This window comes from Panthera uncia, assembly GCF_023721935.1.
Source record: "Panthera uncia isolate 11264 chromosome A3 unlocalized genomic scaffold, Puncia_PCG_1.0 HiC_scaffold_11, whole genome shotgun sequence".
In the NCBI taxonomy this organism is placed as follows: Eukaryota; Metazoa; Chordata; class Mammalia; order Carnivora; family Felidae; genus Panthera; species Panthera uncia.
In genome coordinates, this window is record NW_026057578.1 from 66,507,323 (window position 1) to 66,532,990 (window position 25,668).

Here is a 25,668-nt window from a genome sequence, read left to right on the forward strand (position 1 = left end):
ATTTAAGCCAAAGAGCATTCTCAAATACAGTAGAGGTGTGGTAAAAGGGAATTGGGAGATTCATGGAACTAATAAGTATCTAATGTAGGCTGGCTAGTATGCAGGAGAGAACTAGGGAAATAAGACAGCTGGAAAAAGCCCTCACGGGGTCAGAACAAATATCAAATACTGACCTCGGAAATGATTTCTTTGTAGGATCCACAATTTGATTAGTCTGTAAAGAAACTTAGGTCTCCAGGGGATTGTTGAAAAATCATAACATTGTCTGCCTACAAGTAGTACAGGTTAATATCTGGGTGTGGTCAGGGAAAGGTGAGAGAGCCCTCTCAGTACCACTGTCCTCCCAGGGTGATTGTGGGCGTATGTTAAACTGTGCCTCCCTGAAGAGAACATTGGAGTCTTTGACTAAAATAATCCAGGCAGTTACTAAATAAATAAACAAATAGCAGGCCATGGAGGGAAATCAACACCTAGAATGCTACACAATATCTCTTCTACAATATCAACTTTCCAGTCCCAAATTAGGAGCCATACAAAGAAACATGAAAGTATGACTCAGATACTGGAAAATTAAGCAAGCAACATAAATTGACCATGAGAATAACCAGATGCCAAATTTAACAGAAAAGAATTTCGAAGTCATTTATAATGACTATTATAAATATGTTCAAAAAAGTAAAAGCATGATTAAAGAAATAAAATATATGACAATATTACATCAAAATGAGAATATTAATAAAGAGGAATTATTTACAAATGTATTAATTTTAGGGGCATGTGGGGCTCAGTCAGTTAAGTGTCTGACTGTGGCTCAGGTCACGATCTCAGGGTCCATGAGTTTGAGCCCCACATAAGGTTCCTTCTTCAGATCCTCTGTCTCCCTCTCTCTCTGCCCCCTCCCCCTGCTTATTCTCCCTCTCTCTCAAAAATAAATAAACATTAAAATATATATTTATATATGAATTTTAGAGTTCAACAGTACAGTTGATTTTTTTTAAATTGGAGGGGTCTCCATAGTAGATTTAAATCTGCTAAAGAATTAGTAAAATTGAAAATGGATCGGTACAGATTATGCAAGCCAAAGAATAGAGAGAAGAATGAAGAAAAATGAAGAGAACCTTAGAGAAATAGGAGCCAAAAGAAGGGGCACCAGTATGTGTGCAATGGGAGTACCAGAAGAGAAGAGAGAGAAAGGAAAAAAAATATTTAAAGAAATAATGGGTGAGAACTTCCCAAATTTATTGAAAAACAATATCCTACACAGCTAGTAAGCTCAATAAACTCCAGTAGGATATACACAAAGAGACCCATAAAAGATACATTACAGTAAAAATGCTTAAAGGAGAAAAATCTTGAAAATAGCAAAAGAAAAATGACACTACTTACAAGAGAACCTCAATAAAATTAGCATCTCACTTCCCATCAGAAACAGTGGAGGTCTGGGATGGTGGGATAACAAATTTAAAGTGCTCAGAGGAAGAAAACCTGTTAACCAAGAATAGTATACCTAGAAAGCTATCTTGTAATAATAAAGGTAAAATCAAGATTTTCCAAGATAAATAAAAACAGAGAATTTGTTGATTGCAGGCCTACCTCACAAGAAATAATAAAATTTATTCAGGCTGAAGCAAGTGGCCCTAGATGGCAATTCAAATCCACATAGACAAATAAAGCATTAATAAAGGTAATTATATAATTATAAAAAATTCCACAAATGCACATTTTTTTTTCTTTTTTGCTTTTAACTGACAAGGAATAGAGCTATAGGTGTAACATTGTCTTTCTCACTCTTGCTCTCACTCTGGAATTAATCTACCATAAACCCAAAGCCAATTCTGATAAGAAATATAGTAAACCTTACAGCAATTGTTAAAGCAGTTGCGCAAAACATAGTGAAAGAAATCATTTAAAAAAATTAGAAAAGCTACGTTAGAAAAATCTACTTAATGTGCAAGACAGTTGTTAAAGATGAATAGAAGAACAAAAGAGACATGAGACATAGAAAACAAAAAATCAAATGGCAGATGTAAATCCAACTACATCAGTAATAATATTAAATGTGAATGAATTAAACAATCCAATTTTAAGACAGATTGTCAAATTGGATTTAAAAAACATGACGTAACGATACTTTCTAAAGGATACACAGTACATTCAAGAAAAAAAATAGATAGAAAATAAAAAGATTTAAAAAGATATGCAAAAAGCAGCCACAGGAAAGCTGGAGTGGCTCTACTAATATCAGATAAGAGACTTTAAAACAAGCAAACAAAAAATGTTAGTAGAGATAAAGATGGATATTTTATGAAGATAACAGTGTCAATCATAAGGAAGATGTAACAATTATAAATATATATGTACTGAATAACACACCAAAATATCTGAAGTGAAAACTGAGAAATTAAGAGAGAAATAGAAGATTCAATGGTAATAGTTGAAAACTTCAATACTCTACTTTAAATAATGGTTAGAAAAACTAGATGGATCAACACGTACTTAGGACACTTAAACAGCATTATTAACCAATTCCATCTAACAGGCATGTATAGAACACTCAACAACAACAGGTACAGATTCTTCTCCAGTGCACATAGAACATTCTCCAGAATAGGTCATACACAAGGCCATAAAAAAAACTTCAATAAATTTGATAGGTTAGAAATAAAATAAGTTATCCAACTACAATGGAATGAAATTTGAAATCAATGGCAGGAAAAAATCTGGGAACTCACAAATATACCAAAATTAAACGATGTAGTACTAAATAAGCAATATATCATAAATAAAAACAGAACAAAAAAGTGAGAGATGAAGGAAAATCAAGACATAGCATACTGAAACTTGTGGGATACAGCTAAGACAATGCTTATGTAGAAATTTATAGTTGTGAATGCCTATATTAAAAAAGATGTTAAATCAATAATCTTCCGTCTTAAAACACTGGAAAAAGAAGAGCAACCTAAACCTAAAGTGAACAGAGCAAGAAAACAGTAAGGAGTACAGCAGAAATTAATGGAATAGAGAATAGAAAACAAAACAAAACAAAACCTAAAGCTGATTCTTTGAAAAGATTTTTTTTAATGGGCAAATTTTAGTTAGAATGACCAAGAAGAAAAGAGACTCAAATTATTATAATATGAAGTGAAGGAAGGGACATTATCACTGACTTTATAAAAACAATAAGGAATGCTGTAAATAAGTGTGCATCAACTAATTGGATAATTTACAATGATTGGGCTCAGTGTCCTCCTACACCGCCATAAAATTTGTTAGAAAGCTGCAACTATGCAAAGTGACTCAACAGGAAATATAAAATCCGAACAGAACTATATCAAATAAAGAGATTGAGTTAGTAATTAAAAAAAATTACCCCCCCAAAATATTCCACACCCAGATGGCTTCACCACTGAGTTCTACCAAACACTTATGGAAAGAGTAATACCAATTATTCACAAAATCTATTAAAAAATTTGAAGAGAACAGTTCCCAACTCACTCTGAGTCACGTATTACCTTCATATCAACACCAGATGGACATCACAAGAAAAGAGAACTACGGACCAATGTATTTTATGAATATGAATGCAATAATCCTCAACAACATAGTAGCAAACCAAACCCATGTAAAAAGAATTATATACCATGATTCAATAGGGTTTATCTCAAGGATACACAGTTGATTTAACATCCCCAAATTGATTAAAGTACATCATATCGATAGGATAAGAAAAAAATATAAGAAAAAATATATAATACTTCAACTGATACATAAAAAGCCTTTGATAAAATCCAACATCCTTTTTTTGGTTAAAAAATACTCAACAAACTAGGAATAGAAGCGAACTTCCTCAACATGATAGAGGGAATTTATGAAACTACAGTTAACATCATACTTAATGGTAAAAAGTAGATGCATTTCCCTTAGATCAGGAGCAAGACAAGGATGTATACTCTTGCTACCTCTACTTAACATTGTACTGAAGATTCTAGGTCGGGCAAGTGGGCAATAAAAAAGTAAGAAAGACATACAGACGAAAGGAAGGAGTGAAAAATATTTCCATTCACAGATGCATATTTTTGTATATAGAGAATTCTGAATTAACTAGTCTTTTAGAAATAACTAAAGAGTTCAGTAAGGTTACAGGTTACAAGATCAATACACAAATACCAGTTGTATTTTTAGATACTCATAATGAATAAACTGAAAATAAAATTAAAACACTTTGATTCATTGAAGTATCAAAAGGAATAAAAAACAGTAAATTTAATAAAAGAAGTAAAAAATGTATAACTTGAAAATTATAAAACATCATTGAAAGAAATTATAGAAGATCAAAATAAATGGAAAATCATGTTTATGAATTGGAAGACTTCACAGTGTTAAGATGGCAACACTCCTCAAACTGAGCTACAGATTCAGTGCAATCCCTTATCAGAATCTCAGCTGGGATTGCTTTGTAGAAATTGACATGTTGATTCTAAAAATGATATGGAAGTGCAAATCAAACAATCCTGATAGAGAACAAAGTTGGGGGGTGCCTGGGTGGCTCAGTTGGTTGGGTGTCCAACTTCAGCTCAGGTCATGATCTCACCATCTTTGGGTTTGAGCCCCACATCAGGCTCTGTGCTGACAGCTCAGAGCCTGGAGCATGCTTCGGATTCTGTGTCTCCCTCTCTTTCTCCCCTCCCCCACTCAAGCTCTGTCTCTGTCTCTCTCAAAAATAAATAAATATTAAAAACATTAAAAAAAAGAACAAAGTTGGAGGACTCATACTCCCTGATATCAAAACTTACTAGAAAGCAATACTAAGCAAGACAGTATGGTACTTACACAAAGATATACATATTGATCAGTAGAACAGAATTGAAAGTCGGGAAATAAATCTGTATATCTCTATGGTCAGCTAATTGTCAACAAAGTTGCCAAGATTATTCAATAGAGAGAGAGTAATGTTTTCAACAAATTGGGCTGAGACAACAGGATATCTAGTTGCAAAAGAATGAAGTTGGACACTCACCTAATATCATATACAAAAATTAATTCCAAATGGATCAAAGGCCTGAACATAAGAGCTAGTACTGTAAAACTCTCAGAGGGAAACATATGAATAAATCTTTATGACATTGAATTTGGTAAGTTATTTTTGGATATGAAACCATAAAAGCACAAATAACAAAATTAAAAAAAATATACTGGATTTTATAAAAATTGAAAAAACATTTGTACTTTAAAGGATGCCATCAATGAAGTGAACGGACAATTCATGGAATGGTGCAAATTATACATCTGACTGGGGACTTGGTTCTGGAATGTACAGGAACATACTAGCAACTCAATAATAAGACAACCCAGTTCAAAATGAGCAAAGAATCTAAATAGATATTCAATAAAGAGATGAAAATGACCAACAAGCATATAAAAAGATGTTCAGTGTCACTGCTCATAACAGAAATGCAAATGAAAACCACAATGAGATACCACTTCATACTCATTAGGATGGCTAGAATCAAGAAGGTAGATAACAGCAAGGGTTGGTAAGGATGTAGAGAAATAGGCACCTCACACACTGTTCAAGGGAATATGAAATGGCTCAACCACCTTGGAAACCAGTTTAGTGGTTCCCCAAAGTATTAAACATCAAGTTACCCTAGGACTCAACTACTCCACTTGAAGGTGCACACCAAGAACAATGAAAACACATGTCCACACAAAAACTTGTACCCAAATGTTTAAAGTAGTGTTATTTAAAATAGGCAAAGAGTGAGTAAAATGTCCCTCAACAAGTGATTGAACAAATGTGGTATGTCTCTGCAAAGGAATTCTTTCAACCCAAAGAAGAATGGAGTATGATACCTGTCAGAATTTGAATGAACCATGAAAATATTAAGCTAAGAGGCTAGTCACAAAGACCTCATATAATTCCATTCATATTAAAGTCCATAATAGAGAAATTTAAAGACAGTAAGTAGATTAGTACTGCTGAGGTCTGGGTGTAAGAAGGTAGGTAGGGTAGTAATAGCTGAAGGAAAAGGGATTTTCTTTGAGGTGATAAAAAATGTTTGGAAATTGACTATGGTGATGGTTGCAAATATCTGCAAACACACTAAAAACCACTGAAATGTATACTTTGAATGACTTGTGAACTTTGTGTGTTATCTTAACAAAGGTGTTTTTCAGAAGCAGGTAAAAGGAAAAGGCAGTAGAGTTCTAACGAATATCTGGAAGGTGTTCCCTTGGGTGAGAGGAGAGGTAGAGGTGGCAGTGGAAGGTTTTCTGTTCTTTATGGGAGGAGAGAGGTATGCTTCATCAGCAAGCCAGACATAGAAACTTGTCAATTGTGGGTTTAAAGTTTTGGCTTTGGAAATAGAGGCTAGAAAATACCTTTAATTACCCACATGACTTTAGGCAAGTCATTTCATCTTGCTGGGCCTCAGTTTTAATTCTTAAAACAAAGGGACGGAAGAAGCGTATGCTCTCTGAAGTTCATGTAGCATAAAAATTCTCTGATTGGAAGAGCAAAGCAGGTTTTCACAGGTGAAGACTTGGCACACATAGAATTTTGAAAAGAGGGGAAATAGTTTTTGGTGTCTACCACATATATTGGGTTGTATATACTACTTCTCTCAACTCTCCAGTTCCTCTGGGTATATACGGAGGCCCATTTGCCAAAGCATAATCTTGGTTAGCTATATCTCACTAAATCAGAGTTTCCAAAAGTGTATTCTGTGGAACACTTATGGATTATATAGAATTGGAATGCTTCTGAGAGCCTTTAATATGTTATGTACTTTGTGAATCTTTAGAATGGGGGTATAGCATGCAGTTTTCCCAAACCTATTTGGTCATGGAAGACTTTTCAAAATTTACTTTCTCCTGGGGTGCCTGGGTGGCTCAGTCAGTTAAGCATCCAACCTTGGCTCAAGTCATAATCTCATGGTTCGTGGGTTTGAGCCCAGTGTCGGGCTCTGTGCTGACAGCTCAGAGCCTGGAGCCTCCTTTGGATTCTGTGTCTCCCTCTCTCTCTGCTCCTCCCCCACTTGTGCTCTGTCTCTCAAATAAACATTAAAAAAGTTAAATAAAATTTACTTTTTCTTGAGCATCTTATAAAAGTAGAGTTATGAGGAATCTGTTTTGAAAAATGCTAGAGCAAAGGACCAGTTTTCAAAAACTTAAAGATATTTCTCTTCCAAAAGGATTTTAGATTCCTTTGCAGAGTCTTGGAAATTAAGGCAATCTTGAAGGCAGCAAGGATTTATTTATTAATGATGGCATTGTGACAAGTAGAAGGGGAGATGTTTTGGGTAAACTGAGCCAGCTTGCTGTTTTTCGAATCATGTTATATATGATGTGGACTAGTTAGAGCAACTTGGCCCAGACTTGAAACCACATCCAAGATGAGACAACAGAGGTACAGTTCCTCAAATCTAGGAGAAATTGTAGAAAAGAAGCTGTGAGGTCATATGAGATCAATAAGGATTTTTTTAAAAAAATTCTGTGGGACTTTTATAACATCATCTTCAAGGTTCATCATTTTATGAGGACCATTTAGGGAGCATCTACAGAGCTCTCCAAGCCTTCAGCAAGCAGTGCCATTTCCGCATGGCATTCACTTTTGTTAAGCCTCTACAGCTATAGAAGTTCAGCTACTAAGCCTGCTTAAGGTTGATTATTTCTGAGGGACTGTCCTCACGGAAATATGTAAGGGACAACAGGGAGAAGAGCCAATCACCTTTTCCACAGGTGTACATATCGCCCAAGAAGCTCTTGAGCATTATTAGACAACTTCTGGTTACTTTGCAATTTATCACTGGAAATGGCCATTGACATTTACCTTTTAGTCCTATTTATACACGACCCTACTCACTCATCTTCTGTCTGCCTGCATGCTCCCTGTTCATTAGTTACTGAGTACAAAATCATGGATGGCTGGAAGGGTGGAATGCTGGCCCTCAGAGAGCTTACAGGATTTGAGAGACAAGACAATACGTAAGTTTTGCATTATGGATGGCTCCAGAATTGTACATATTTAAGCTCAATGAAGAGTTTAGATTGTTTGGCTTTAGGAGTTCAGAGCACAGGGAGGTCCTCTTTGTTTTTTTTTTTTTTTTTTTTTTCAAGCTTAGTATGAACACTGGGCATTTTAAAATCAGTTTTATCAGTAATCTCAATTTCAGCTCTGAAACTGAGAAGCTGAATAGCTTTGGGTTAGTTCTTTAATTACATTTTCTTTATTTCCAGAATGAAAACAGTAATAGCTACAGTGCAAGACTGCTGGGTGAGATACTATGAGAAGCAAACAGCATGGTGATAGAGTAGGACTTCCTAGATGTTTGTTACATTTGGTCTTTCCTTCTAGTTTTTATTTGCTTGAAGGGACTTTCATTTATTCATTCATGTATGTATTGATCATCTAGTGTGTACCAGGAACTATTCTGTATGCTGGAATCCTTGCCATCATGAAACTTTACTTCTAGTTTCTAGTGGATAAAAGTAAATAGGTGAGTAAAAACATTCAAATTGCAGTTACCTTATGAAAGAAAAGAGTCCTATGCGAGAGCAATGGGGATTGCTATTATAGCAGACTGGTCAAAAAAGACCTCTCTAAGGAGGTGGCATTTCAGTATACACTGGAAAGATGAATGACCACTAGAGAGGGGGAAAAAGACATATAGACAAAGAAATGGAAGTTAAAAAAAACTTTGAGTGGGAAAGAGCTTGGTGTATTAGAAGAGCAGAAGGGGCCTAGGGCAGCTAAGGTTAGTGGTGATGGGCAGGTGATAGATGATGTACACTATGCCTCTGGAACGGCAGGTAGAGGTCAGATCATGGAGTGCCTTACAGCCATGGCAAAGCATAGAAGCTCCAAGGGGGAAGGATTTTTTTTCTGTTTTACTCAATATTGGTGCTCTAGCACCTAGAATGGTGCTGGTCATAGAAGGTAATCATGAAACATGGGTTGTTAAATTTTATTCTGTGTCAATTCTAAGTGACTATGTATAATACTCTTTAAAACTTTATCGAGCTGCTGTGTGAGGGCTGGATTGTCACTTTGAGTGGAACCAGGGGATGGAAGTGGTGGGGACTATTGCAATAACCCAGGTGAGAGACAATGGTGGTTTGAGCTAGAGTGATAGTAGGGAAGATAAGGAGGAGAGTAGACATTTGTGCCTGGGTGAGAGACAATCATGGTTTGAGCTAGAATGATAGTAAGGAAGATAAGGAGAAGTGGAGACTTTTGTGCTATTTTTTAGGGGTCAGATCTCTGGCACTTGGTGATGGATTGGACTTAGGGTTGGGGGGCTGGTGCTATGTGCATTTAGGTAGATGATGAAGCTTGGGAGAGGAGATTCTGAGAGATTTAGGGGAGGGTGATTAAGTGTACTATTTTCTACTTGCTCCTTTTGTTTTGTTTTGAAATGCCAGTAGGAAATCCAAGTGGAGAGACCAAGGTTTCAGCTGGATATTACCTGCCTGGTGCTTAAAGAAGAGGTCAGGCACAGCATATATATTTTGAATATAGGTGAGGTGGTATTTAAAGCCATGGACGGGATAAGATCCCTACAGAGAATACAGGTGCATGAGACAAGAGTATCCAGGTGGAACCTGGGAAACTAACATTGAAAGACCATGAAGCAGTAAAGAACTCAACACAGACCAAGGTCTGTCGTGAGATGTAGGAGGAAGTCTAGTGTGGTAGAAAAGTGATTCAAGCAAGAAGATGGCTAACTGTGTGGTGTTCCTGAGAGGCATGTAAGATGTGGATAGGGGAGTGACCATTGAATCTGGCATCTGAATTGTGTGGCATTCCTCTTATATTGAAATTTTTATTTTTTATTTGAAAAGTACTATAACCACAGTATAAAACATAATGAAAATATAAGTTTATTGGTACCTGTGACAAGAACATTTTCAGTGGTTCCTATGGGAAGAAAGCCAGAATGAGTGGGTTGAATAATGAGTGGGTTGAATAATAATTGATGAGAAGAGACGGTGTAGTAAACATGTAACTATTTATTTCCTCTAAAAGCTCCACTGAGAAGACAGCATTGTTTTTTTTTTTAAAGGCATAAAGCCACAAAGCCTCCTAGGAGCTGGTTAAAAATGAAGACTTTCAGGCCCCACTCCAGACTTATTGAACTAGAATCTGAATTTTCCCAATATATTCTTCTGATTTGCCTACACATTAGTTTAAGAAGTACTGACTTGGCAGTACTGCACAATCCCTAAAACACTCAGGAATTGGAGGCATTGATGTTCCTGAAAATGGGCATGAAGAACAAATAGGGTCAGGTGGCTAATGTACAAGGATTGGTAGAAAGATGAAGAGGCAGGCATGCTTCCCCCTTGGAGCATTCAGGCAAGTGCTTCTCCCCACTTGAGCAAAACAGCAAAGGTTTATTCTTTAAAGAGAGTAGAGTAGGTAGTTTCTGGACTGGAGAATGCCAAGGAGTACTTAGGATGCTAAATGCTAAGACCCTAGCCCTTTTCCTCAGCTACCAAAATGCTGACATGGGGCTTCACCATCTGGGTAGGAGCTTGGGAAAATCTTACCCAGGGAATTTGACCAACTCAAGAGGCAAGATTTAGATACTGGCTCAGAGATTTCCTAACTCTAATGCCCAGGGGTTTGTCTGTCTTCCTCCCTCCCTCCTTCCCTCCCTCCCTCCCTTTCTTCCTTCCCTCCTTCCCTCTCGTTCTTTCCTTCCAACTTCTGTTGCTGTTTTGCTCTCCCTCTGGCATCTTAGTGGAGAGCTCTGCTTCCAGAGGTACTTTGTAATTTTCTCCAGAGCTAGTTTGTAATTTTTTCCAGAGCTACTTTATAATTTTCCTATCTGGCTATCATAACTGTTTGTTCTTTTTTCTCTTGTCTCTAGTATTTGTTTGGGGGAATAAGATGCCATTCCAAGACTGTATGTTCTTATTGAAGGAGCCCGACAGATTTTTACAATCAGGGTCCTGATAAGCAATTCTGCTACTGTATGTAGAAATTCAGATGACCTCTTTTCTGTTCACCATATTCTCATATTTGCTTTCACTGCCTTTTCAGCTTGTTTTCTAAATTAAAAGAGTGTTTCTTGTTGCATTTTCCACTGCCTTTCTCCCACCCCCAATATATTTACTTACAGAAATTCTACACAGCTTGTTGTGTACAAAACAAACCCCAATTAAATGAAGGTTTCTTCCCTTCCTGCCCTGATCGGAGGTTAGCTTTGGTGGGGGTATAGCAGTGGCGAGGGTTTGGGCCAACTCTTGATACTTGCTCAGACATTATTTGGTGATGGAGTGATCACTCTTTTTTGTTCAATTTGTTTTTCTATTCTAAAGCTAACAAAACCATGCAGAAACAGTTTGAAATTTACACAAAAAGAAAACTGATTATACTTTCAAGAGCATTTAAGGACTCCCTATTAGTGTCCTCCTTTTGCCAAAGTTGAAAATTTTAAGTTGTGTCATTTCAGAAGAGACATCTGTGTTTTGTTGAGACTAACTCTGTGTGATTACCAAATTTCAGAGATGACACTCAGCTTCTCTAGGGGAAAGCTGGCATACACAGTGCATTAATACATATGTTCCTTTAACATACTATCTCCTGGTATCCATATAATAGTATTCATGAACACAGCAGCTTTGGGGAAAATTATAAAGTTGGCAAAGAAAACAGTGCAGATGAAGCTTAACCTTTTGGTGCTGTTTTCCACCTTCTGTATCATTCTCTTTTATCTCAACTCAGAGGACCCAGTCCCTTGTATTTGCACAATTTAAAAACTTCTAGTCAAATTTAAATATTTGGACATTTTTCTGTTAAACCTTACCATAAGTTTGCAGGTGTTCATTTGTCATTCTCTTTTATTTGAGGCCCATATTCTCCTTTTAAAATAAAGCAAGGATTTTTCTGACCTTTTAAAGACTATACTGTTCTGGAAGTGGCCTTGCATAATTCCTGAAATCAAGCCTAGGTGGTCAAAAGGGCAAGTATCAATGGGACAGGCAGATGCCCATCTTTTCATCAACTGTCTTCTGACAGCAAACAGGTAGACATCTTCTCATTGGCTTTTACTGGGCGTCCATTTCTTCCAGTTCCCACAATTTAGAATTTCAGATTGCAACTTGCAGTTAATTTTCAAATGAGTGGATTTAACAATGAGTATGCTGGATTCTCAGGGGGGATTTTGATCTTTGTGAACAGGGTGAGGAAAAACATCATTGTTATTATTTCTTTGATGTTCTTCTCTTTGAGCAACTCCACAAGTACAGGCAAATTGTGCCTCTCCTGTTGGTTCCGTTTTTCTAAGAGCCTAGTACCAGTGCCTTGCACAAACATAACCAAATATTTTCTGTTGAAAGAAAACTTCATGAAAAATGAGCATCTTTACTTTGGTCTCAGAACCGAACCATATTGAAATAGGCAAATATACTTCAGGTTGGAGAAGGTAATAGTATTTGGGTAGGGGAATAGAAGACCTATCTGGAAATAGAAAGTAGTGCATGAAGCAAAGAGTTGAAAGGGTGGAAGATGAGAAAGAGGACAGGAGAGCTAATCTGAGGCCACAATATGGAAGACCTTAATGTCAAACATAGGACTTGGGACTTTTTTCCTGAATCTGACTATTGAAACCCACAGGGGAATTAAACCAGAGCAAGGGCTCAGAGCAGGAAGCTGGGAGGGTAGAAGGCTGAAGGCACTGATATTAATTCAGAAGTGGTTACTGTGAGATGATGAAGAATGCACATGTAGAGGCAACCCTGTCTTCTAGGCATGTGATCCATTGTCTGAACCAAAATTTAGTAGATTTTATTAGAAAGGACAGAATATTTTAAGTTAGGGCCACTTTTGAAAAATCTAGTGCTCCAGGCTGTGGCCCTTCCATATGAGGGACCTTTCCTTTTCCATGCCCTTCTTATTCCAGGAGGATTGTGGATGAAATGTTCCATGACCTCCCATCAGCCCTCATTTATTTAGTTGTAGCCATTGATGGAAATGGGATCTCCCACAAATATGTTTAAAACCCCTTGCCAAGCTGAAAGTTATGAGACAGAGGTGTCTGTGTGGAGGTTTTCTGTGTTTCATGTCAAAACAACAGAACAGTCTACTGAGCCTAATAGAACCCCCCCCCCCCCCCGCCCCAGAATCCCACAACCGAAATTGCATGAGTTGAGGAATCACACACCTGCTGGATTATGAGACTGAAAAAAAGCTTCTTTGCTTTGGGAAGTTTGGTGCCTGAAGATGTTTGTAAAATCAAAGCATTTTAGAATTGAATGAGGGGTGCCTGGGTAGCTCAGTCAGTTAAGCATCCAACTCTTGGTTTCGACTCTAGTCATGATCTCATGGTTTGTGTGTTTGAGCCCCACATTGGGCTCTGCACTGCCAGTGTGGGACCTGCTTGGGATTCCCCCCCATCCCCCTCTCCCTGCCCTCCTCTTGTACCCCTCTCCCTCTCTTTCCCTTTCCCCCCTCCCTCTATCCCTCTCTGCCTCCCCTGCTAGCTCGCTCCTTCCCTCTCTCTCAAAATAAACTAAAAAAAAAAAAAAGAATTGAATGAAACTTTAGCATCATTTTATTTCAGGTTTCACCAATCTACTGATGAGTTTTCTCTCTGATATCCTCAATTAATTAATCTCTGTTTCACTGAAACTTAGCTGAGCTTTTTGGGTTCCTACTTTTTAAAGGTTTTCATCAAGCTTGCCAATTGGGAGATGTAAAAATTGGCTCATGCTGTTTATTTTCCATTATTTCTGACACTGGATTCTGTGATGGCTCTGTGTTATGGTCTGGGAGAAGGGATGAAAGAGAGGACTCAAGCCACTCCTAAGACTAAAAATACCTGAGTTCAAGGCTATAGCAAGGCTTTGGTTACTTTATACTGTTTTTTTTGTTGTTGTTGTTTTGTTTTTTTTTGTCCGTCACTTGAAGATTTTCAGATCTGCTAGCATATTCCATATGAGAGAACAAGGTAATGGCATGTTCAGGTCAGAGACACACAACATGCTCTGAGATACTTCACAGGGAGGTCAGATTAAGAACAAACATCCAGATCTCATTATAATCAGATCCTAAGCAATTAAAAATAATTACTCTCTTTTCTAGCTGACCTTGTGGGATATATAAGCTAGAGTCTAGTCTAAATAAAGCTGAATTGGAGAGTCTAAATCTAACAGCTTAAAAAAAGTGTAGTCCAATCAACCATAGTGACTAGATAACCCAATTAGTGTCTTTGGAGAAGGATAATCACAAGTCAAATGAATTTCCCATTTATTGCCAACACGTCTGGCTTCTGAAGCCCAGCTTTTTTGGTAGAGGAATTGGGTGAGGAAGGACAGTGCTCACCTTTAGGGTAAACAAGGGATTTTATCATCACCAAGCAATTGGAATTCTCTCTCAAACCCCTACTCTTCAATTGCTGATAATGACTCTGTAAATTATAGCTCTTAGCCAATTCTGAGGGTAGAATTCATCTTGTATTTTAAAGGATTCTTTCCCTGCGATAGAATTTCTACTTTTTCCCTTTCAAGATAAGCATTATATAGTTTTTCCTATAGTCATTTTTCTGATTTCTCCATGGGGAATATAAACCTCCCTTACCCTCAGCCCAATTAAATTCCAAATGTTGGACATATACCTACCATTTCTCACTAAAGTAGGTGCTTGATTTTGTTCCAAGAGAAAGGATTATGTATGCATTAGCAAGAAAACTGTGCTGTTTATTTCTTTCAAAGAAATATCTAAACAAGACAGCAAGAGTCTCTGGATATGGACACTTGGGGCAATTTGCACAGTGGGGTGTTTGATTTTGATATCCAGACAGAACTACAGTAATCAAAGCACATCTGGGGAACACAGAAAACCTCATGTTCAGGTTTTGGAATCTGACCTTAATTGGAAAAAATTATATTTCTTTGAACATTACTGCATGGCTTGATGTGATTTTGTTTAGGCAATTTCATTTATCTTTTTAATATTCTCATTAGGTATAGAGAGGCAGGTAGTATTATTTACGTCAGGAGAACTGAGTGACGTGCCTAGAATACAGGATGTTCAACCTTTGGAAGATTTTGCTTCTGATCTTTGTATCCTTCTGAATAAATTAATTAATTCTAGAATGATATATAGGCATTTTCTTAAAACAAACACATAATAAAAAAGCAAGGAAAATAAGAAAACTATCAAATCCTATAGTACTGCACCACAGGGAGAACAATAATCATCTTTTATAAGAATCTTTTCCTTAGTATTGAAGAGCGGAGTGAATAAACAGATGTAATTCCCCCTGATTTATTATATCATTTGTTCTACATGTAATTGAAGGCCCAGAACATACATTGCATTGAACCAGGCACAACAAAGAATACAAAAGAAATTTTCACTGCAGTTGAGGAAATACAACACACATGAACAAATAAGAGCAAAGTAAGATTAAGTGTGAATCGAACAGTACTAGTATCCAGACTAAATAAAGATGAACTGGTCAGGGAAGACTTCATCAAAAAGGCAACCTTTGAGCAAGATTATGATCCGTAGGTCAGACTTCAAGAGGCAAGAAAGAAGAAACTGAGGATAGTATAAATAGGCATAAGGTGAAGACACAGGGAGGCAAAAATACACACACTGAATTAAAGAGCCAGTCTTCATCAGCCTTGCAGAGTAGCTGCCTCCTGTTGGACAGTAGTGAGAGGCAGTCAGAAAAACAAGCCATTGAGTAATTTTGAGCTGGGGATTCATAACATGGTGGCAATGGTATTTTATGCAGAAAAATTCAATGGCGGTGTGTAGGCTAATTTGGAGAAGAGGGAGAGGTTGGTTGAAAGGAGATAAAGTAGAACATAATTATACAATCCAGGCTTTGAATGTTCAGGGACCAAACAGATGATGGCAATAAAGAAAGAGTTGCTGGTAGTAGCAACATGAAGGGAGTTTGTAAAACTGATTGAATGTGGGCAATCAAGAAAGTCAACCATCAATACTCAACAAATCCAGAAGTCAGGGGTGGTTTTAGTAGTTTTGTAATCCAGTGTTTTATCTTTCCTTTCTTCACTTCAGTGTAAGTAACATCTAGTTTCCACATGACTATAGTCTTCAAAACCATCTTCTTCGTGAGAACACAGTACATTCCTAAACGGTAGCTTCTCAGACACAAAGTACTAAAAACCCAGCCAAAGATTTATCTCCAGCTGATGCTGAATACTGAATTAGGAGTCAGGAGGTTCAAGTTACAGTTAACACTTGACAAGGGGTTCATTCTAGTGGCTGGGGTTGGATAGAACAGCCTTTGGATTAGCCTTTCCTAAAATGTGTTCCGCAGAATATGAATTCCAGAATATGCTTTTCAGAGGGAAAAAAGTACAATTAAACTTGTTCGCAAACATCAAAAGCTGTATTTCCTTCTTAGAGATCACAGAGCCTTATTGGCATAGGAAAAGTCTTCCCTTTTGGTACACGGTACTTAGAACTAAGGAAAGTCTAAAGGAGCTCCTAGCTAAACAATAATCTATGATGATGGATTAAGGAGAGTGATCTAAACCAAAGCAGTGAAACAAGAAGTATAAGGCAAAGGAAGAAAACAAAGCAAAACAAAATAATAATTAGATAATTACAAGTAAGGGCTGGCCAATTGAGACTGCAATGAGATACAGGAACTTAAAGTGAAGAGAGGGGTCAAAAAAGGCAGCCTATAATAAAATCTCAGTACAGATCTCTATACGTCGACAGTGACCGCCAGTGGGCCCTTTTCTCCTCTTAGTATTGTGGTCATCTGACCCTGCTGAAGAGAAAGATAGCTGTATCTGCACTGTCACTTAGTCAAAATTTCAGATTTTGAATGGGTGTTCACATTCTCCTTGGAAATTGTAACTCCAGGAAGAAAAAAGCAAGATCAAAGTGTCCTTGCTAGATTCATTGACTGCCTCCAACTGAAACTGAGTTTCTAGGATAAGTCAGAAATCAAAATTCCTTTGACTGTGGTCAGAACGAAACCTCCCTGAGTTCTTGCCAAATATTGAAAGCCTAAAAGAACACATTTTCTTACTTAGAAAATAAGTGCACAGAGAGTAAGTCCTCCAGCCACTGGGAGGAGGAGGAGATTATTCTTTTTTTTAAATATGAAATTTATTGTCAAACTGGTTTCCATACAACACCCAGTGCTCATCCCAGATTGTTCTTAAGTAAGTAGGAGTCTTATAGAGTTATAAAGATCTTTCTATCAATTGTGAAAAGCATTCTCATACCTATTGATTCATTTGGTCGTCATGAATGCCCTCTGGTGTTTTTTTTTCCCTAGTGTTTTACAGATGACAACAGCAACAGCCATCACCACCACCACCTGAGAGGCATTACGCTAGGTGTTTTATATTCATTATCTCATATAGTCCTCACAGCAACTCTTTGAAAAAGGCCCACATTGCAGTTTCCATGACATGGCCAAGAGGCCATGTGATTGAGCAAAAAAACAGTGTCACAGCCTGTGTTTGAACTCCAGTCTCTCGGATTCTAAAGGCTATACTATACCATCTCTGACTTGTCAAAACAGCAAAAGATCCTCCTATGAATACTACCTGGGGTGCCTGTCTGGATCAATTGGTTAAGCATCATAATCTCATGGTTGTGGGATTGAGCCCCAAGTCGGGCCCCATAGCATGGAGCCTGCTTGGGATTCTCTCTGTCTCTTTCTCTCTGCCCCTCCCTGGCTCATACTCTCTATCGCTCTCAAAATAAATGTTAAAAAAAAGAATGTTATCTTAGAATTCCCTCCATTCCTGATCCAGCTTACCTAGTTTAGTACTTTCCTCATGGCACCATGTTGTTTCAAACTGCCTCAACTCTACTTAAGCCAGTAAGATTTAGCCACTTTCAGCTATAGTTTAAATCAGAGGTGGGCAATCTATAGCCTGTGGACCATACTTGGCCTATCTGTTTTTCTGTGGCTCATGAGCAAAGACTATTTTTCATCCTTTACATGATAAAAAAAAATCAAAAGAAGAATGATACTTTGTGACATGCGACCATTATATGAAATTCAAATTTCAGTGGCAAAAAACAAAGCTTTGTTGGAACACAGCCATGCTTATTCATTTACATTTTGTCTGTGTCAGCTTTCCTACAACTGTGACAGAGTTGAGAAGTTGGAGTAGAGAATTATGGCCCATACAGCCTAAAGTATTTATTATTGACTCTTAACAGCAAAACTGCTAAGCTCCAGTCAAAATTCTAAAGGACATCTTTTGTTTGTTTGAAGAGGAACAAACAAAATGAGTCAGAGGCTTTTATTTTATACAACAGAGATAAGCTGTGGGAGCACGGGCTCAGGTTTGGATCCCAGCTCTGCTATCCAAGAGCCGCAGGACTGAGCCTGTCGAAATTATCAAACTCTAGAGCTCTTTGGTTTGCTTCATCTGAAAAATGGAACAATAATACTAAACTTGCAGTTCTACTGTGCAATTTTAATGAAGTATTATGTGTAAGGCTTCAGGAAAATAGTATGGGCCCTTTGGTAAATGGAATCTACCTGCCTGTTGGTGATGCTTTCCTATTCCTTTTGTGTTAACATTGGCATGTGCTGATGGTTGGGAATTAGAAATCTCTGGTGATAGCTGGCAGATAGATAGAATGAAAGTGCTGCAAGGTGGATGCTTTGCTAGGATAAACTGTACATGGTTAAGATGTAGCACCTGTTCTCCCCTGGGTGAATTTGACGGACAATGAAGCTGTGATGTATTGATGGATTAAACAGTTGCACTCAGTGAAGCCCAGCTATTCCATCCATCTCCACTTGATGTGACCATCATTAAAGTCAATATCCAAATGCAGAAGACTGCAAGGTGAACTAGAAATGCTTAGTTGAACAAGCTGTTTCATCTTCCCTCTGCCAATGTTCCAGATAAACCCAATCCAATCCTCTTAAAAAGCACAAATAAATAAAAATAATGGTTCTTTCATTATAACTCAGCACCTGAGTAGTTCATGTGGCATTTTATCTGCTCTTCTGTGATGAACAAACTAACCTCCAAAATATCCTCAAATAATTTTTTTATGTCTAGCAACCAAAGCAACATGTATCTTATTTTTCTGTATATACCTTGCCCAGAAGATTGCAAAGCTAAACTCTAAAATGGCCCAATTCACACCCTACTAATGAGTGTGCAGAGAAAAGAATCTTCTCAAGATTAGATATCTGGGAGAACTCTTTCAAAACTCTTAAGCAACTACACTCACTCCTGGGATGGGGGGAATGCCAATAAAGGGCATTCCCCTTCTTAGTTTTATGCAACTTTGTCCTCTAGTATATACACATAAGGAAGGCATTGACCAGGGCTACCTTTTGTCAAGAGTTACAAACACTCTTACCTACAGTCTCTTTCTCAGTTACAAAGTATTCTTGGACAGACAAATTTTAGTCATTTATATCTTAGTATGAATTATTTTAAAAAATCATACGTCTGCTCCTTCCACACTATACACACATACTCCCTGAAGTTTGGGGTTTGGGAATGGATTTTCGTTTCTTTCCTCCCTCCTTCCTTTATTTTCTTTCTTCATGTTTTCCATGCATAATGAAAAAAAATATGGTAAAGAGATGTAAGAAAGTAGATGGCCTAGTGCAGAAGGGAGTTTGATATGGAGGATTATTACTAAAATGAAACCTTGTTAGGGGTTGTATGCTCTAGTAACTGGTTGGCACTGCTTGGCCCACAGGGAAACATTGGAAGAAGTGGAGAGGCAGAAATGGCTATATTTGTGAGGCAACTATGTCTTTTAGTCTTAATAACAACCCAACCAAACTGGTTGTAGTAAAACCACTTCAGAAGTGAGGAATCTGAGGTTCAGAAGGGGTTAAATAATTGTTCAAAGTTGCTTAGGAGCCAGTGACTTCTTTCAGGAGCTCAGGTGCATTGGCCTTCTCCTGTGTTTATAATGACTAGACTGTGCCTAGGCACATTCTTCCCCATAATCAGGAATAACTGTCTCATCTGAGACAGTGTACCCAAAACACAGAGCTGACGAGTTATTTACTCTGCTGCTGCAGCTGCCTCTGGATAGGAACTGAGGACTTAGGATGTCCAGGGAAAAAGTAGCAAGTGGAACCAACCAAGTGTACTACTAACCACTTGTCCCTGAGTGACAATGTGAAAGTCACTACCATGTTTGAGTGTGGCTGTGGTAATTGTGAACTGAAAAGATGACCATACTCTGCAGTAAAATAAGAGTCTTCCTTAGCCTTATGGGACCAAGAGTGAAAGAGGCATCCAGAATAGCGGCTTCTATTTAAAATACATGGAATAAGGGGCGCCTGGGTGGCTCAGTTGGTTGAGCGTCCAACTTCAGCTCAGGTCATGATCTCATGATTCGTGAGTTCGAGCCCCGCATCGGGCTCTGTGCTGACAGCTCGGAGCCTGGAGCCTGCTTCAGATTCTTTGTCTCTCTCTCTCTGTCCCTCCTTCACTCGCACTCTGACTCTCTCCCTCTCTCCCTCTCTCTCTCAAAAATAAATAAACATTAAAAATTTTTTTTTTAAATAAAATACATGGGATAAAAATACTGAGTGTATCTATATCCTCTGAGCTGTAACCTCCCAGTTCTTTGGGGAAGTAGTAATCAATTGGACAGAATGAGGTTTGGGGGAAAGAAGAGTAGACTATGAGTCAAAAGGCCCATTTTCTAGTATTGGCTATGCTTTGGCTCCTTGTAAGAGATTGCACGAATCTTTTGTCTCTCCAGATCCCAGATTCCTCATTTGCAAAATGAAGAGATAAAGTGAACTGGTCTAAGATCTTGTCCAACTTTGAGAGTCTGTTGACTTCCTATTAAATAGTTTACTAAAATTCTCAAGTTGAGAATCACATTTTCCTAGCTGTTTGAAAGACGATGCTATATTTTTCATGCCCACTCTGCCTCCCCTGTTCTTTCTCCCTTTCTTCACACCCCTTCCCTTTTCCTCTAGTTAGTTCCCTGTTTCTCCAGGAAGCAGAACCTCTGTTGAGGAATTATTTGCTGGTGGCTCCAAAGTGACAGTGACTTGTGCCTTCTTGAATTCAGTGTCCTTAAGAGACATGTGTATTTCACTTAAATCAAAACTGTCTTTCTGCCTCTAATTCCAGGTCTTCAAAGTTTCTAGTTTTTCTTAGTTTTACTTTTCTGGTTTCACAAAACATAGTTTGGAACCCAAGAGCAAATGTGTTGAAAAGACTCAAACATTTTCCTTCTGCCTTTGAATTGAGCTTTCCATACTGCCTTCCTTGTCTGGCTGAGACAGGCTCTCACTAAGATCCTGGGAGAGCAGAGTTGTTAGGATGGGGGAGTTTGTTTTATTCAAGCCTTTGGTCAGTGCAGAAATAGTTCAGCCCAACCGTTATCAGCCTAAAGTGAAAATAATAATAGCACACAACATGAAAATGCCAGCCCCACCATTGTTCCCGCTGCCTCTGATACTCACAGTTCAACTGCGTTCCTGGGAAGGTCGGAGGGAATCTCTGTCACCTTGCTATCTTGGCAGAGGAAAACCCTGTGCCAGCAGTGACAGATCTGATGATGACATCCTGAGCCTAAGCTCAGGAATGCCAGCAAGGAGACCAGGAGCAAGGCCATACTTATTCACCCATCCACCTGCTTTCTTGCTGCATCTGCAGAGAAAAATCTCCACAAATTTCAGAAGCTCCACACAGCGCTCTTATGAGAAGATATCTGCCAGGGTCACGTGACTGACCAAAGGATTTTTTTTTTTTTTGGTCACTTTCAGACAAATAGCAAAATTCCTGTGTGCCTGTAGTGATTTCCGGGGCAAGATAAGCTACTCCCTTATTCTTCTCTATTGGATTTCTTCCACCCTAACTCAAGGAAGAGAGTAAATAGAACCTTGATGCATGTCTGGAGTACTTTACATTTATTAAACTGTAGAAGTGTCCCTGCTGATCACCATTCTCTTCTCAAGAGAGTGACATGATTGACTTTCTCCAAAAACAGACACAACATACAATGAGAACCATCAATGAGAGTGTCACTCAGTAAGGGGCATGGACCTGTTTCTAGTCTTGGCATCAACCTCTTCCTCCAGCCTACTGGGTATAAAACCTGAATCTGTGGGTCTTAGTCATGAGCCCTCTTTCTTGGTGTAATTAACAACCAAAACTGGTGTTGCTCAGAAGATAGATGGGTGGGTTAGTAAGTTCCTGGGGGGAAGGCACTTATGAGAGGGTTGTCCACAGATATAAGTGACTAATCTGAGTGACCTGATGAATGGGCTGTATTTTCAGTGTGGATTTAGTGGACACCAGCAGTCCACTCTCTGTTGCGGATCCTTCTGGCTTCTCTTATTTTCAGGCTCGGAAGATTGTCCTTGCCTTTGGGACATTGGCACAGATGAATTTATTTAATGTATGCTTTTAAGTTAATTCTAAGTGCTCCCTGTAGGTGATAGTCTTTGCACTTTGATTGGCATTCTCGATGGCTGCTTGATGGTCAGGAATCAGGAAACATTTGGTAACACTTTCAGTAAAGTGGCCTTCTACTTCAAACTCCAGAATCTTTGAAGATTAAAAGGCTGAATATTCTCCAGGACTCTCCCTAAAATTTATTACTTCCTAAAATTAGTTTCAACACTATTTTTAAGTAATTAGTTGCATAAAATTGAGTTAGCTGAAAATGCTAAACATGTATATATTTATCTCTCTCCTTCCTCCCCCTCACTGAGGAATAATGACTTAAAATGAATGGATTAAATTATCATTAAAGGAAAAACAGAAACAAGTGACTTGTAAGGTGAAGTTGTTCCCTAGCTTCCTCTGGGAGCAACTGATTCATTCTAATTCCAATACTGGAAGATCAGGGTGATACTTATATGGACTCTATGTAGTTACAGGTTTGGCTAACATTAATAGTTAAATTATTTGACTTGACAATTGACAATAATAGTCTTTCAGATATGGAGGGGATTTAATGCAGTCAACCAACTAATGCTTAAGTTTTTTCTAAAATATTCACAATAATTGGGGCACCTGGGTGGCTCCATTGGTTAAGCCTCTGACTTTGGCTCAGGGCATGATCTCATAGTTTGTGGGTTCAAGCCCTGCATCAGGTTCTGCACAGAGCCTGCCTGGGATTCTCATTATTTCCCTCTCTCTTTGCCCCCTCCCCAAATAAACAAATAAACTTAATAAAAATAAAGTATTCTCAATAATTTAAAGGGATTTACCTGCCTATGCTTGGCTAACACCAGTGACAAAAAACAAAAACAAAAACAAAAGCAAACTCATTACCAGTCGAAACTCCCATCTCTACCCCTGCCTCACAAATCTCCACTTAGGCTTCTACAACTCCAATTATAACGAAGTTAGACCTTGTAAAATGAGCACAAATCCTTTTAAAATTAAAATTTTTATTTTAAAATGTGTCATATTCACAACTTGCAGAACATAAATAAAATACACATAAATTATTAAGCAAAATTATAAAACAGTGCGGCCTGAAGAAATGGGACAAGTGCCACTGAATCTACTTAGTTGCTCCTTCTGATTCCCTCTGATGTTCCTATGCCTGCAAGTGACCATTAATGTGAGTTTTGTGTTTTAAAATTCCATTAATTAAAAAAAAATTATCTCCAGGGGCGCCTGGGTGGCTCAGTTGGTTAAGCGTCCGACTTCGGCTCAGGTCACGATCTCGCGGTATGTGAGTTCGAGCCCCGCGTCGGGCTCTGTGCTGACTGCTCAGAGCCTGGAGCCTGTTTCAGATTCTGTGTCTCCCTCTCTCTCTGACCCTCCCCTGTTCGTGCTCTGTCTCTCTCTGTCTCAAAAATAAATAAACGTTAAAAATTTTTTTTTTAAATAAAAAATAAAAAAAATTATCTCCGAAGTATGTATCAGCAAATAATATATTGCTTAATTTTGCTTGCTTTATTTTGATTTTATACAAATTGTATCAATCTTTAAGTAGTCTTTTGTTACTTGCTATTTTACACTAACTTGACATTTTTAAGAATAACCCATTTGCTATGTTATATGTAGCTGTAGTTAGTTAATTTTATTACTGTAGAATATTCTATTGTATAAATAGGCTATAATTTATGTTCTTATTCTCATGTGATCTTTCTTTATCCTGAGGTTAGGAAAATATTCTCCAATTTTTTTTTCCTAAAAATTTTGGGGTTTTGCTCTGCACATTTAAGTCTCTAATCTACTTGATATTGATAATTATATATACTTTGAGTCAGGAACTCAATTTCAGTGTTAGTGATATAATAGTTTTTTTTTTAATTTTTTTTAACGTTTTTATTTATTTTTGAGACAGAGAGAGACAGAGCATGAATGGGGCAGGGGCAGAGAGAGAGAGGGAGACACAGAATCGGAAGCAGGCTCCAGGCTCTGAGCCATTAGCCCAGAGCCCGACGCGGGGCTCGAACTCACGGACCTCGAGATCGTGACCTGAGCTTAAGTCGGATGCTTAACTGACTGAGCCACCCAGGCGCCCCAGTGATATAATAGTTTTTATCCACATGAGTAAACAGTTGTCCCAGAACCATTTATTGAATAGACCCTTTCCCCCCCTCATCTATAAAAACTACTTTTCTCCTATCTCAAGTAAGTGTTTTGAATAAGTTTGTGTTGAAGCTCTTTTATAGTCCATTGTCCTTCTTATCTGTACCAGTGCTCTACTGAATCGCTTGAACTTTAAGTCTTGATTGATACATGATATATGGTAAGAAAATATTCTCTCAAGTAATATCTTGCCTATTTGGACCTTGATTATTCCATATGAATTTTAGAATCAGCCTTATTAAACTTCTTATTTTCTTAAGTTTATTTATTTATTTTGAGAGAGAGAGCACAAGCACTTGTGGGGAAGAGGCAGAGAGAAGAGAGTCAGAATCCCAAGCTGGCTCCACACTGTCAGCGTGGAGCCCAATTCTGGGCTCGAACCCACAAACCGTGATATCGTAACCTGTGCGGAAGTTGGACACTTAACTGACTGAGCCACCTAGGCATCCCTACTTGTCAAACTTCTTGAAAAAAACTCTGATAGAATTCTGTTTGGAATTACATTGATTGTATAGATTAATTTTGGGAAATTATCACCTTGAAGATATTAAGTCTTCTTAGCCCTAATTGTGGTATATTACCATCCTTTATAGGGCCTTCATTGATGTCTTTCAATACAGTTTTATAGTTTCTCCACAAAGGTCTTAATATCTTAAGAAAGAAGTTATGTAGAAGTTATATCTACATCACATATACATGTTTTTGCCATTGTAAACAATATCAGTATTTAAAATAACTTTGTTATCACATTGTAAAAATGCAATTGATTTTGGAATATTTATCTTATACCTAATTGCCTTACTACACTTCTATGTAGACTACCATTCACATCTAAGCACATTGTATGTAGTACATATATTATATGTATATATGAGTCTATTTCTTCTTTTAAAATTCCTTCCTCCCTTCCTGTTCTTCTTTCTCTCTCTCCTTCCCTTCCCTCTCTTCCCCCTCCTTCATTGTCTCATCCTTCTCCTTCTCCACCTCTCTCTCTCTTTCTCTCCCTCTCTATCTCTCTTTTTTCTTTTCTTCTCTGGGAAGGATATCCAGTGCAATGATGATTAGAAGTTTATGGTGAGCCTTCTTGTCATGTTCCTGTTTTTAAAGAAAATATTTTCTTATTTTTCATTACTCAAATGATATTTATCA

The 25,668-nt window shown here is 37.9% G+C and overlaps 1 protein-coding gene across 2 annotated transcripts in view; it reads right to left on the reverse strand.

The window, feature by feature from the left end:
- Positions 1 to 21,670, reverse strand: part of FSHR (follicle stimulating hormone receptor) — a 175,748-nt gene extending 154,078 nt beyond the window's left edge. For both annotated transcript variants that reach the window (XM_049651461.1, XM_049651460.1), the window contains exon 1: positions 21,426 to 21,670. In XM_049651461.1, the coding sequence (XP_049507418.1) occupies positions 21,426 to 21,577 (152 nt within the window). In that variant the 5' untranslated portion in view covers positions 21,578 to 21,670. The remainder of the gene's footprint in view (positions 1 to 21,425) is intronic.
- Between the last annotated feature and the right edge of the window lie 3,998 nt (positions 21,671 to 25,668).